Raw genomic sequence first — 15,032 nt, 5'->3', positions numbered from 1 at the left:
CTGCTCAACGATGAACTGGGGATCAACGTAGTGAGCGACTTATAGCAAAGACGTCGATGCTGACATGGAAAAGAAAAGCTCATTAAAAAAAAAAAACATAAAAAAGAGAGCGCGGAGCCAAGTGTCCCAGAAACAATTGGCCAGGATTATAGATCATTGCTAAAAACTAGTTTCTTTTCTTCCCAGTCACATAAAAATTTCACGTAAAATCTGAGCGAGGTTTTCGAACTGCCTAAGGATCACGTGAAATTTTGAGCTCATAAAAAAGTAAGCATGAGCACACGAGGGTTGATAAATGTGAAAATAAATGTTAGATGTATTCTGATCAACAAGACATAGTCCTGTGAATAATGAATGGATAAATGTTCTTTTCCCATCCCAAAACAATCTCTTTCACAAATAGTGTGGGTGTGGTTTCCTTATCAGTGGCCAGCGGACTGCCTTTGACCTTCTCTTCGCTTTTTTGTTCATCTCAGTCTTCTTGGGTGGAGTCAGGATGACGTCACAGCCCTCTTTTGTGTCGTCCAGCTCGCAGTCCACGTACCTTTTCACGTGATCGGAGAGGTATGCTAGTGGAGACGATCCTTGAGCAAGAACCTGAGGCGATAAAATAAATGAATCGGGAGATCAGACTAACCCGCTACACCGGCGGGATATAGCTAGCTGATTTCAGGAACAAGACATTTTGCTTGCAGTTCCGTCCACTCTGGTGTACAAATGACTAGCTCTTTGTTGGAACAAATCTAACATATGCTTGAAGGGAGGGGAGGGAACCAAATAGACCATTTACGATATATTAAAATTATAGCTTGCTACGAGGCTTGGGGAGTAAAAAAAAATAATTATTCATCTCTGAACCTCAATGTAATTTCTGTTGTTTTATTCCCCTAAGCCTCGTAGCCAAGCTAGAATTTTAATATATCGGAAATAGTCTATTGTTCGCTTCAATTGCCTGGCTAAACTAGGAAACATTGTTGCAGACGCGTTTAGCCGCGCGAGAAACATGTTGCGGACGCAAATTTTGCTTCTACCATCAAGTGGATCTGTTGTGGTTCAATTTTATCCTTGGTTTAAATATTATTTTCCGTTGTTTCATACTGTCCCCTTATCAACATTACCATACCGAAGAACAAAAGAAAAGAAAATTTAATTCAACCGAGGATGAAGTTGTACCACAACATATACACCTAGCAAAATAAAAACAACATGGAAAGGACACCAGTCTCCAAGCAGCGTCATCAAGGGTGAACGTCTTGGGAACTACACCACTGCAGAAAAGCTTTTTAACCTGCGAAATCTAGTTTACCTGGTAATGAAAATCCTGCAACCTGAATTTGTCCTGTAACGTATCTTTGGCATATTTTCTGGCGTTCTTGATGTCGAGTTGACCAATCATGTAAGCTGTAGCTTGACCCGGGTCACTCTGATACCGAGTCACCTGGGGAAACATAACATACAATATATGAGCCCGATCCGATCCTTTCCAACCTGATCCTCTACAAAGGATAACTTCTATATTGAACATTCCAGTCTTAAGAAAGTAAAAACTTAATTCCTGAGAGTTGGACCATTAGTCTGGAACTCATTACCCTTAGAATTCCGGAATTTGCCTAAATTTACTTTTGAAAAGAAACTTAAATCAAGACTCGTGGAAATTCTCATAAACATTATTGTAATGTAATAACTATAGTTCTGTATTTCGTATTTCTCTTTCTCCTTAAATTTACCAGTCTTTACAATGTCAGTTATATTATATCTCACTTTTTACATCCTTCCAGTGTTACCTTTGTTCCTTTTACAGCTAGTTTTGTAATTTAGTTCCAATTTTATTTATTTGTAATTTCTTTTCTCTTCTTTCCCAGCCTCGATTTGCTAGCTAAATGCGGGTGGTAGAATTTTTGTATAAATTTATCTGCTTGTGATGTAATAAAGTGTTGTTTTTTGTTGTTGTTGAGTGAGAATTATTGACCTGGACCGAGGAGATATGTGATCTATTCCCCGCGCACTGCATCCCAGGGCGTACCGCACGAGGGGAATATATCACATATCCCCGAGGGACAGAACAATGAGATGCTGTATATTTCAGTTGAAGAGGGTTTCCAGTGCGAACAAAAAGATTTGTTTTCTCGTCAGCAACATTCCGCATGGCCTCAGGCTTACACGTGATGACATTGAATTGTAAACATGTTTTGCTGTCTGTTGCAAATTTGCATTTACGCACTTCTCTTCGTTGTGAACGGAACGAAAGGGAGAAAAAAAGTACAGAAAATAGTATTCATAATCTTCTTATGGCTTAATCTTGCCAAGACAACTCCAAGAATGGATTGGACGTCGGTGAGTTTTCTAAGGGAAACAGAAAACAAGGACTTATGGTTCAAAAGAAAAGCAAGACGTGATATATTATTGAACACTTTGAAGTTACATAAAGGTATGATTGTATGGATTAGTTTTTTTTCTTGTTGGTTAAGACCATGTTGGTTCTGTAGAAAGTGATAAAAATTGTCTTATATTCGTAACCTATCCTCATTGAATGAAAACACCACTGCATTTACATCTACTGTTCATTCAGTCCTTTTTTAGTTTCTTTTAAGGGCTCTCTGTACGAGACTAGCCTCCCACGCAGACGTTCTCAGGGGTTCGTCACGCGTTCCTGGGGCAGGAACGCGTGACGAACCCCTAAGAACGTCTGCGTGGGAGGCTAGTGCGAGACTAGCTCAACAGGAATATGCTCCAGTGTAAAACTATTGTAATTAGCTATCGTTTGAGCCCCACTCTCCCCTGTTACGATCAAAGCCGACACCAGCTTCTTAGATTTGTCTGGGATTGATGATTTGACTCGAATGAAAACATGTTGTCAGGGAAAGGTATAAACCATGAACAATAGGACTCAACAATTCTATGTGAAGCATTTGAATCGTACATGTAAGCTTATTTTTCTTGTTGGAAATAAAAGCACGTGCGGTTTTAGGGCTCAAAATTTACATACTTCCCGCGGGCAAAGAACAGCAAACACGAAATACGCGCATGCTAATTAATTGACTCTGAAAAGCCCCGTGGGAACGAGCCAATAAAGTATATATGTATGTATGTATCACCCACAATTTCATCGGGTCGTATCGTTTACGATTTACACTTTGCATGGGACAAAGTGGTTTTATTCGAGTGTATATCTTGTGGTTCAAATTTATCCTTGGTTTAAAATTTTTCTTCCTTATGTATTGTTCTTGGGTATGGTAATGTTGGAAATGAGTTTGAGACACTGGAAAATAAACTTTGAACCAAGGATAAAATTGAACCACAGCATGTATTCCCCCTGAAAAGGACATTAAGAAAAATGAGCCAAAAGGAAAATAAACAAGATTTCTTCCTTTTCGTTCATCAGCATCAAATTTCTCCTTGTAATTCCTTGAAGAAATTCATTAGGCTAGATGAGTGAACAGTCGATTTAAAAGTTCTTACAACATAGCCAGTCTTATTTCAAGTTTTGATAAAGATGGCTGACAGTCATCGAAACTGTCAGCATAAATAAGACTTTAATATAAGACTGGCTATGTTGTAAGAACTTTTAAATCGACTGTTCTCCTTGTAATATCAATGCTTATTCAACCCCTGAGGTTATGAGAATTAAGGATATGATCACTCAAGGTGGATTTTCTCGATACTTTATTAACTTCTTCCCAGTACTTTTATAAGAAAAGTATCGGTAGCAAGATAGGAGAATTTGTTATTTGATATCAGGGGTCAAAGGGGTTAAAACTGATTTCTGTTTGTTCTTCCCTCGAAAAGTCACGTGATGCTTTCTTCTTGATCCTCTATGAACAATTTTAAGTTTCGGCAAGTTTATTTTGTCAAATATTTTGTGCAATTTTACCGAAACACAGCAAATTCCCGTGACAACCCCGTAAAGGAAATATATAGGACGCCACCTTATGTCCCGGCCTTTTAGTTCTTTTTTTTTTTTTTTTCCCCGAGGACTAACTCGACAATCACTGGTTTGTGGTAATTTTAAATTTGTGTTCACGCGTTCACTGGTGTTAACAAGTTTAAGCGAACTTCTCGGAGGCGAGAAGGCAAGGCCAGTCCTCGAGTTCGGATTCTTTCAAACTCCCTCAATTGCTAGCGTTAGGTTGAAGAACATGTAATTTCAAATTTTCATCTACTAGTCACAGCATCATCTAAAGCAGTAATCGAAAGGTCATACATACTCACCGTAAGGTATCTTCATCAACACGAATCAACCAATCAAGAAACGCTGCGTTATATGAAGAAAGTTAAGTAAAAACAAACAATGCATGTGCGTGCATGTACCTCTTTCTTGGCCAGGTCAGTGTTATCCCAAGCATACTTGTCAAAATACCACAGAGCGTCCTCTCTGGTGAAGTTAGAGTAGTAATGAAGTCCGGTGTCCACGATTAAGCGCAGAGCGCGCCAAATCTGATAAAACACAAACAGAGGACGGCGTGTATTAGCCCTTGAAGCCCTACCAATGATCAGCATCAAATTTCTCCTTGTGATATCAATGCTTATTCAACCCCTCAGGTCATGAGAATTAAGGATATGATCACCCAAGGTAAATTTTCTTAATATTTTAATAACTTCTCCCAGCACTTTTATAAGGAAAGTATGGGGACAAGATAGGAGAATTTGTTCTTTGATATTAAGTGTTAAAGGGTTAAAATAACGGTTTAAGTTTCACCTTGGAATTCCTCGTTTGCTATAGTACTCGGGATGAGCATTCTGTGACGTAAAAGGAACAGTGTGCGTACAGCGCATAATTGCGATGCATTCCAAAAACGTGCCAGGAACTTGTGCCGTGTAGTTACTACTTGTGTCCTGGGCACACGTCTTTAGGTGTAAGCCACCCTTCTTAGTGACAAAGTTTAGACACGAGGACCCAAATATCGCCACTGCGATTACATGTAGTAACTTCGACTGATTTGGTGTGAATGGCGTAGAGACAGACCTACAACTGTCTGTACAATACCAGAAGGAGTCATCTCATATCGACTCTCAAAAAAAGTGTGAATTTGTGTATTCATTAGAATTGTTGCTAGTTCAACCCTTCACCAACGTTTACCCACAAAATCTCGAGCACTCTCCGGCATCCACTCCTCGTGACTTGTCAGAGTATTTCTGCTCAGACAGTCTTTAAATCGATCTCAGTTTAATATGCTGTGGTGTTTTTTTTTTTTCTGACCAAGAAATCTCGTCAACCCAAGTAGTTCAATCTCTTTCTCTTGATGGGCTTCTAACTCTCATACCTTTTCACACTTAAGCCTCAAGCACTGTTCTCGTGTATTTCTAAGTGGGGAGAATTTGCTTAAACATAAAGAACTTAATTTTTACCTTTGGTGATAATGATCATTTTCTTTATTCTCACCACTTGTATGCCTGTTTTGATTAATTAGTGACATGGAAGAAGATTTCAACTGAATGCTGGTAAAGAAAAGCATGTCTTGAATTTGTCGAAACACGTACCGATTGCATGGGTTTTCAAGACGAGTGGCCAGTGTTTGAGCAGACTCGAGATGAGGGTAAGTGTTTGATTTTTTTGTCTTTCATTTTTAAGGGGGCTTCTATGAGGTACGGAGCATCTTTTAGAGAGGGACGTTTATAACAAAGCACTTGCCTATTTTAGGGGCTGATAATAGATACTGGGTGTTTGTTAAACACTGGGCGCCTAATGGATCATTATCTGTAAACGATACGCCTTATAAAAGGTATAAACTGTTACGCTGTACCTGCCACTTCAGCATTCCAAATTTCTGCATAGGCTCGTTCTTGTAAGTGTCCGTGTCTTCTGCTATGAGCGGGTTTTCAGCGTACAGTGCCCAGCCCTCAGTGAAAGCTGTGTAATAGGTTTCCTGGTCCAGCCAAGTCAACGCATCTTCACAGCCATCACGAAAATGTTCAGTATTTCCCTGAACCTAGACGATGGACGAAAATCTCTCTTTACAAACATCTCGGTTAAAATCTCCACCTAGAGACGGCTTAAAAATACAAAGACTTTCGATGGAAAATAATAAAGCAGGTACTAGCGGTGGGGGTGGTACCAGTCATCGCCATGCATTCTAAGAAAGATTTTCCTTTAGATGCACAGTACAGAATAGTGTCTCAGAAGATTATCTCCTTCAGTATAGACTTACATGTACATACTGTACATGGCTTCACAACATGAATATCTCGAAGACAATCTAAGTACACGTACATCGAAATCTGTCTTCTATATACTGAAAGGCGAAGTGATACCAACACTTCCTTTTACTTTTATTTTTACTTTTGCAAGCTAATATTAAGTCATCTTATACGGCGTTCCAACTTGCAAGCTAACATTAAGTCAACTAATACCGCGTTCCAAGTTGCGGATTAAATTCGTGAATCGTCTTTATTAAGTTGTGCTATCACTGCCATAATTGTGAGGATGTGTGTAAAAAAGGCTAAACATTAAATTTTTGCTCTCTGTAGAACTAATCACTTACAGCAGCCCTTTGAGTTAATTAAACAGTTTCTTGCTCAACAACAGTGACAGACAAAGAGTTCCTAATGGTCCTGTTAAAAAAGAGTATTACTGGTGGAAAACCAAAATTTATAAACCAGGATGGGGCGCGCAGGTTACGACTGAAACTACAGTACATTAAACAAAAAATAAAATAAAATAAAATAAAATAAAGGTGCAAATGCACTTAAGAACTAAAAGACTGCAAACTACAGGGATTGCTTCAGTCATCAGTTGCTATCAAAGCAGGGCGTTAAACATTCAAGGCCAGTTGTTGTTGCATTTGCGAAGTGAGTGAGATTGCCGACTTGAAATACGATAGCAACGTCACTGTCGTTTTGAAAACGTGCAAATTTCGTGCTCTGTTTGTTAAATGCCGATTAATATCATGCAAACTAAGCGAGATACAAGCAAGTTTTATGCGCCGTTCGGTCAAGTAACAGCATATTTCTTATTATTATTTTTTTTTTAACAAGTATTTTTGATTTGACAGCTTAGATTTCTTTCAGTTTTCTTTAACACCGCTTATCTGACAATTCCACACAATGAAAACGTACGGCGATGAATAACAACACTTTTAAACCCGTCAAAATTAATGCATATATGTGTCGAGGCCACGTTGCGTCTACGTCTGCGTTAATCGGGTAAAACTGCCGGACCTGCACAGTACATGTATTCTATCGACCAAGAGGACTACTGTACAAAATAACCCACGTATACATGCATCAGTGAACGGTGCTCGCACCTGAGTGTGATGTCCTGGCCTTGCCTCATGTGCATTAACACTCCATTCAGAGAACCTCGGACCTAAGTTTTCCAGGAAAAATGGAATGTTGTACAAAGCATTTCTTGAGCAATACCTATCACTGCCTTCATAACTCTGGGCCCCACTTGATGGGTTGAGATCAGGGATGAGGTCGATGGGGCAGTTTGGAGTGGTATGCTCTGGGCCGGTGAAGTAGAACATGCCCACTGTTTTGGGGTCCAGCATGCTCATCACCTGAAATGAAACATATGCTGTTTACCATAAACAACAGAAAACCAGTTGTTTCTACAGCACTCTATCCCGGACAGAGTCAGTTTTGTAAACAGCACGCAAAATTCCCAAAAGAAAGTTCTATCGGAGGTAAGTCATGCTCCATTTACAGAAATTTTCTGAACGCCCAAAAAACAAAAACAAAACAAAAAAACAACAACAAGGAAACTTTTATATCAAGAAATTAACAAATACAATTTTATTACACTAACTGGCAGGGTAGCTGTTGCTATTCATAATAATAATTATAGTGATGATGATGATGATGATGATGATGATGATGATGATGATGATGATGATGATGATGGTGATGATAGTATGCTTCCTACTACAAACATATTTGAGTGAGGTTCATGACTCTAGCAAGGGCTGCAACCCGAAAAGAAAATTATGGGAAAACGAACCGTTTTGCATTATGGCACTTTTTCCAGATTGAAGCTGAATGTAAGTTACATGAAATGACTTGTAAACTGCTTGTGAATACAATACTTCAAATATTGATGTCCAGGGTTATCATTACGTTTTTGGATATGATGCATCACATGTTGCATTGCACTGTCACACCTGTAACAGTCTTCTTGCTTTCTGAGTAAATGACCCTACAACCATCAAGATCACCTGTAATACCAAGGTTCTTTCAGGGGTATTCAGCTGCTAACAGATATTAGGGTTACAGCCCTGTCTTCAAACAGGCAGGCAACAGGTTAGAGTACCTGGGCAGGTACTTGGATGTGTTCGTTTATGAAAAATGTTGGTCAAGATGACAACATTAGCCAGGGAAGGTCTTGTTCACAGATGGCCAATTTACCTGGCCCCGGCTGTTCAAAGAGAGGATAACTTTATCCAGCGAATAAAATGTATTGGTTGTAGTACATTTTGTCTGCTGGATAGCAATTTATCCACAGGATAGAGTTACCTGTATCTGCTCTTTGAACAACTGTGGCCTAGTGCTTGGCCCTTAGGAAACCCCTGAATCTGATGTTATAAAAGGTATCTCCTACCTTTCTGGCCTCTCTGAACCACAACTGCATTGCAGCCCACCGTTTTGGACAATATTTCTCCGCATCTTTAAGATTGCTACATTTTTTATGTGCATCTTTGTCAGACTCATTCTTTGGGATAGGCGCATCATTGAAGAAGCTTTCTGTAGAATTTAGCTTTTGCCTGAAGAGTCTGACAGCCTCGGCACTGTCATTTGTACCTGTCATCTCTTTTGCTATCTCTAACACCTGAGAAATGCCAGAAAAATATGATAAAGTACATGTAATATTTGAAACGCGAGGAAGATCATTTCATCTGATTTCCAAACACCAAGATGTGGGTTGAAAATTGAGGGACAGCCAAATTTTTTAAACCTGAACTTTAAGGTGTTTGGAAATGAGATGAAACACTGTTGAAGTATTAGTAACCTTGGCTGGTATCCAGAAGGGGCCCGGTATAAAATGATCAATTTAAAAGTAAAACTGAAACTCATGTTTGATATACAATGTAGCTTCTCAAACCATTAATAATTCTTAGAGAAAATTCAAAGCAAAAGTTCACCAAATTTTGTGATACTTTAAAAGATCACATTTCCAAACCTCCTTCAGTTCACAGTAGTGATTTCCTTTGTTTGCTCTTCATGAATTATTTTATAAAGAGTTTGATGAAGATTGATTTCAAAATAGCCTGGACACTTCGCTGAAAAACTGTCAATCTTAATCTAAACCATCATATATTTAGTGACCACCATGTCCTATTTGCAAAATCTTAAGGAGCTGGGGAAAGGAGGCAGGAGAGAGTAGCAAGATTCGGTATTACTATCCATTTTCCTTTCAGCCTAATACCCACCCCCTTAGTCACACTTTCTATCATCCCTAATCTTCCCTTGCTTTTAAAATCCAAGATGTTGGCTCTAGCACTCTCCCAAAATAATATGCCTGCATTTCAGGTTATATTATATGAAAACTTTGCATGCATGTTCATATTGAGGATTTCAGGTCTATTCAGCATAGCAAAGCTTCTGGTCATGTGAGCCTTTGAAGTGCGTTGCATAAATTTGTCAGCTCGTGACTTGTGTACTCTGACAATGCTTGCACTTGATTTGGAGCATTATTGACTCGACCTTGCCAGTGTTATATTTTTTTAAAAGGTGCTAAAAATACAATAAATCATTTTTCTCACCTTGGGGTACAATACTGCCAGTTGTTCTTTTCCAAGATTATGAACTTCTTCTGGTTTCATTTTATTGGTGGTGAAATATGGCATGATCAAAGAATAGGAATGAGGCCCATCCAGCTTGTCACCATTAGGTAGAATTTGGTCAGTTGGCGACGACTTATTCTCTTTGCCATCATACCAAACAAATTTAAGTGGCAAGCTTCCCAGACCACTAGATACATTACTTGGAACACAGTAAAGAATGTATTCTTCTTCTAAAAATCTGTGAGAAAAAATTATCAAGGAATTGTATGCAAGATTAGGTAATAAATAAATATAGATACTTATAGTCTAGAATAAATTACAGGCATTTTTCCCCGAGTGCAATTTGAGTGAGTGATGCAATATTGAATTCACCTTGGTGTCAGGATTAGAGAAGCATAAGCCTAAATTTAAATAGACCTTACAGCCTTTTGCTCAACCCTATGCACACAATCCTAGGAAATTTGGCTGACCAATTTTTATAACCAACTCTGCTGCTTTCAGACTTGCTTGGGTTCATCCAATCCCTATCTTAACTTGTTAATTAACAGATCCTTTTTTCCATGAGAGAGGAAAGCTCTGCAATAATCATGTCAAGTTTTTATTGAGCATAGGTAGGTCTTGGCGGTTGCATGTCTGTATGAGGCCCAAATGTGTTCAATTTTCAGTTCAAGGAAAGCTACAAACATGCCACTTTGTTTTCTTTGTGGAGCCGTATTTGTATGAGCATTTATTTATTAAGAGGATTTTGAGCATTTTATTGTGCACTGTGCTAGCTGCAGTATTCTTAAAACTTTTGCGAAAGCAAGAATTGTTCAATGATCTTCTGAAACAGAGGTACGGATATTTTCTTGAACCATGACGGACTAAAATTATTAAGCTGCCCATGATCAATACATTTCATCTTTTCAATATTTTCAAGGTTGACCCTGATTGATACAGGCATTACATACTCAATCAGTAATATCATAATAGTATTGTATATGGTGTAAATGGGCCTAATTATAGCTATATATATTGTAGGCCTTGTTGGATCGTATCTGGGAACATTCTGCAGGGAATTTATAGTTAATCAAATTTAATAAAATTAATGACATTATTAATTGAACATACCGTATCAGTTGATGAAGTGGTTCTCCTAAATAAGTTAACAAGTATTCCTTGACAGTATCGCTGACATTCTTTCCATCGTGTTCTTTCTTCCATGCATCATCAACTTCCTTTGTTATATTGCTGTAATAATCTGGATGCAATAATGGTTCCACAAACCATTCCTTCCAAATACCTGAAAGGATACATTGGAAAGAGAAAAAAAAAGGTGTATAAGTGTATGAATACAATTTTGAGGCTGTTGACCGACATGTATCTATAAAGTTACTATGTGGCCAGCATGGGTATAGCAAATAGAGCAATTATTCACTTTGTCATGATTGCCCAATATACATGCAGGTTTGGATATACATCTATAATTATATTACAATGGAGCGTAATATTAAGACAGGATACTGTACATACAGGTTGCTAGCTGAATTTGGGATGTAGTCATAACAAACACGTATGTGTAGGGCAATGGAATCAAAAGAGAATTAAAGAAAAAGGCAAAAAATGAAAAATGATATGAAAAAGATATCAAAACAGTAACTCACATGAAACCACATAATTTAAATTGCATCAAGCCAACATAAAATCATCCCTTAAATATTAATTTAGTAATGATTTCAAAATACAGGTAATGTTGGATATTTCCTTAAGTTTCTGTCTCAAGGACTTATGACAAAAATAAAATGACAGACTTCAGGAAACTCTCTAAAAGGCCACCTCCCATGAATGCATGCCAGCAGATTATTTGAGGCCTTTCAGAATAATCTCGAAAGCAGTGCCTTGGTGGGGGTGGGGGTGGGGGTGGCAGTTACATATTGTTTGGTTAGGGAGGTGATATTTCAACAGTCGACAACAAAATGCCTGATTTTGTGGCTCTCTTGGGGCAGTCAGGTGATCGCACAGTTGTGATAATCACATGGCTAACACAATGCACTATCCAGAAAATTACCATACCCCTTCCCCCCACCCAACAGATGACTTTTTGGTTTGAGCTCCCCTCCCCATCCCTCTGGAAATTCTACTTAATAAATAGCTTTGAAATACTTTCCTTGAAAAACCTTGGCTTTTTAAGAACCCCCTCCCTGCTCCCACCGAAAAAAAAATTAAATGATGTTCCATGGGATGGGTAGAGGGAGATGGGGGGGGGGGGGGGAAGCAGAAAGTTTAGACCCCTAACCTCCCCTCCTCAGGTTTTCCACTAAACACACACCCAACAAGAACAAATTTATTCACAACCATGGGCAACTGTTACAAACAGGAAATATTTAGACCTCGTTATTAATATTGGATTATAATATTGCTCTCTAAGTTTTAAATTACAAATATTCGGGAAATGTTGAATTTAACTTTGCTAATTAAAACGACAATTCTAACTCTTCGTCGCGTCGTCTAAATAAACAATTGAAATCGCTTAAGCGAAACATTAACCGGCGGCTATAGTACTTCTAAAGTTGTAAGTCAATTCAAGTAAGTCTGAATACCTTCAAAACAATCTGATAAGCACCATAAAATCCATGGCCCTTCGCCAGTTATGTAATCAAATGACTGTGGGAAACTCTCAGGTGAGGTCAAGTGAGATGGAAAAAACATAACTTAGTTTATACAAATGAAAAAATGCTTTTCTTTTGTAAACAAAACAATACAAGAATTACAACCGATATAACTACCACTTTATAAAATAATGTGAGCTAACATGTAAATCTCTCAAGGCTCACGTGTAAATTTAAATTGAAAACAAATTAAAGGCCGCCGGCAATGAAACTGACCTGTTTCGTTGTAGAGCGAGACATTCAAGTACCTTCTCTTGATGGAATTAGTGCCTGCAACGCATTCCTCAACGCTACGAACCATTCCCTTGCGAATACCCATCTTCATGTTTTCAATGTACTGCAAAATGCCGGCCTTGTGTGTCTCAAGCTTAGCTTTAATGCGTATCACGTCGGAAGCATTGTAAGGTTTGTGATAAAGTCCAATGCCGTTGTAAATATCGTAACTATGATAACAAATCGGCTGCCAACAGAACAAATTTGGTCCCATCATCCAATCGCCAGCGTAATAGTTTACATCGTACGGCTGGCCGAACACATTTTGCAGATAATGTTTCACCTGGGCAGAAGCTTTCCTCTCCCTGGGCTTCAAAGCGTTCATATTGATATCTTTGTCGTTAAATTCTTCAAGCAGAGCGAGCGCGGTGTCCGTTCGCTTTTTGATCACATAAGGCCTCGGGTCGTAAGCAACGTACTCTCGCTTCACTCTTTCTACGCCTTCCAATGTGTCCTCGTTATCAACATCTGGATCAAAAGGGATATTGTATGGGTGCAGCTTGTAATACGTTGCTTTCACTCTGTTCAAGAATTCGTCAAGGCCAACTCTTTTAGCTTCAGGCGAAAAATCGCATCGTTTCGAAGTTTGCCCAGAGGGAGCGCTCGTAGGCGGTGCTGGCGTTCCGTCGGGCGCACATTTCCCCATTTTCGAGCTTGCAAACACAAGCAGCACAATTCCTGTTATAACAAGTATGATCCCCAAAACAAGAAGCGCCAGCAGTGCAATCCTCTCTCCTGAAATCCACGAGGTTCCAAATTTATATCTCACTTTCTCATCCGGTTCTTCCATAAGCATGGAATGCTTCTCCCCTTTCTCACCGGTGGCCATGTTGAACTGCTTGATGCGGCAATGTGCGGATCCCCTTTGTTAGTGTTTTATTGTAAACAATGATGTAATTGACATATGTCATGTCCAAAGGAATAATGAAAACTCTAGAGATATTGGACTGAACTACTCAAGATCGCAAGGCGGAATGTTTGAAAATCACATTTGCCAGATAAGCTTTTATTCTGTATTTTAGCAATAACTAGCCTGCATGACAGGCGCTTTATGAGCCAAGCGGGGTGAACGCGATATTTCGCGCGGAGCGCGACACGAACGGGAAGCGCGAGACGAGGGGAAGAGAAAAATAAAGCGCCTGTCCGCAGTCCATTGTTCCATTGCAATTTTTCTCTTCCCCTCGTCTCGCGCTCCGCGCGAAATATCGCGTTCGCCCCGCTTGGCTCATAAAGCAGGCTAAGCAATAACCGACTGATACTTTTACGAAGACCTCAAAAGTGATTTTCAACATATTTGACAACTTTGAGAGCCTCAATTCTTATTCCGCTTTTCGCTAACGTGGGAATATGCGGTACAGCGTGAACGATCAGCAGTACTCGAGTAAAGATAACGTGAGATCTTCAAGGAAAGGTAATCCAGATGTTAAGGCAAAATCTAAAAAAATAAATAAATAAATGAATAAAAAATAAAAATAAAAAACAAGAATTGGAAAGATCAAAAGAAAATCAGGTAATACAAGAAACAATAACCCAGGAGCGGTGATTGTGAAATTTTCATCTTATAAATTAAGCAAAGATGGTAGTTCTTAGAGAGTGCGTGGTTTATATGGTAGGATTTGTCGATTCGTTACAAACAGCATGATGTTGCAATTAGATAAAAAAAAAGCTTCGTGACCCGAGTAACCCCGTTAACATTGAAGACAATTGAATGAATGGAACTGTGTATGTTAATAAACCAGACGGCTTTATGGACAATTTAAAGAAAACGAATTTGAAGATACTATGAGCTCATATTTAAAGTTAAACTGAAAAACACAATGGAAACAATAAATTTCTCAACAATAATATTTTTTCAGGACGTAAAAAAAAAGTAATAATAAAAAATAACAATAATGAAATTAAACATTCCTAACAAGCTGGATCGTGACTATAACTACTATCGTTTATCTTGATGACCGTTGATTATCACCCTAAAGACATATTCAACATATTAGTAAAGGAATTAGACATTGAAAAAAAATAATAATAATAAAAAAAAAAAGAGCGGTTTACAACTCTATCAAATCGCTATCGAGGGAATAAAATGTACTCCAACCAATACATTTTATCCGCTGGATAGAGTTATCCACTCTTTGAACAACCCGGCTGGGCCAGAGGCATGTATAATTAATGTAGTGTTTATAAGTACGATGACCTTCGAGCATATTCAGTTGCAAACATTAAAATATATCGTATGATTCTCAGTAATTGGAAAAACAGTGAAAATAATTACCCTTTTCCATAGTATAGCTTCACCGCATAGATCAAAAGAAAATAAACTTGCTGGTGGAGTTGGCCTATATGTCAATAAAAATAATAATTTTATTAATGGTCAAGACTCTCATAGCGACCACTT

At 38.5% G+C, this 15,032-nt stretch overlaps 1 protein-coding gene across 1 annotated transcript; it reads right to left on the bottom strand.

Annotated features, from left to right (window-relative positions):
- Positions 1-288: 288 nt before the first annotated feature.
- Positions 289-13,628, bottom strand: LOC146451215 (uncharacterized). Its single transcript, XM_085099271.1, has 9 exons — positions 12,581-13,628; positions 10,827-10,998; positions 9,696-9,954; positions 8,534-8,761; positions 7,242-7,496; positions 5,742-5,927; positions 4,309-4,434; positions 1,307-1,438; positions 289-597 (listed from the first exon to the last, which is right to left on the bottom strand). Exons 1-9 carry the CDS (start codon positions 13,464-13,466, stop codon positions 394-396), a joined length of 2,448 nt encoding a protein of 815 aa, XP_084955397.1. The 5' UTR covers positions 13,467-13,628; the 3' UTR covers positions 289-393.
- Positions 13,629-15,032: the final 1,404 nt, after the last annotated feature.

Source organism: Pavona decussata, unplaced genomic scaffold, assembly GCF_977016875.1.
Source record: "Pavona decussata unplaced genomic scaffold, jaPavDecu1.1 SCAFFOLD_391, whole genome shotgun sequence".
Taxonomy (NCBI): domain Eukaryota; kingdom Metazoa; phylum Cnidaria; class Anthozoa; order Scleractinia; family Agariciidae; genus Pavona; species Pavona decussata.
This window is presented reverse-complemented; position numbering and strand designations above follow the sequence as displayed.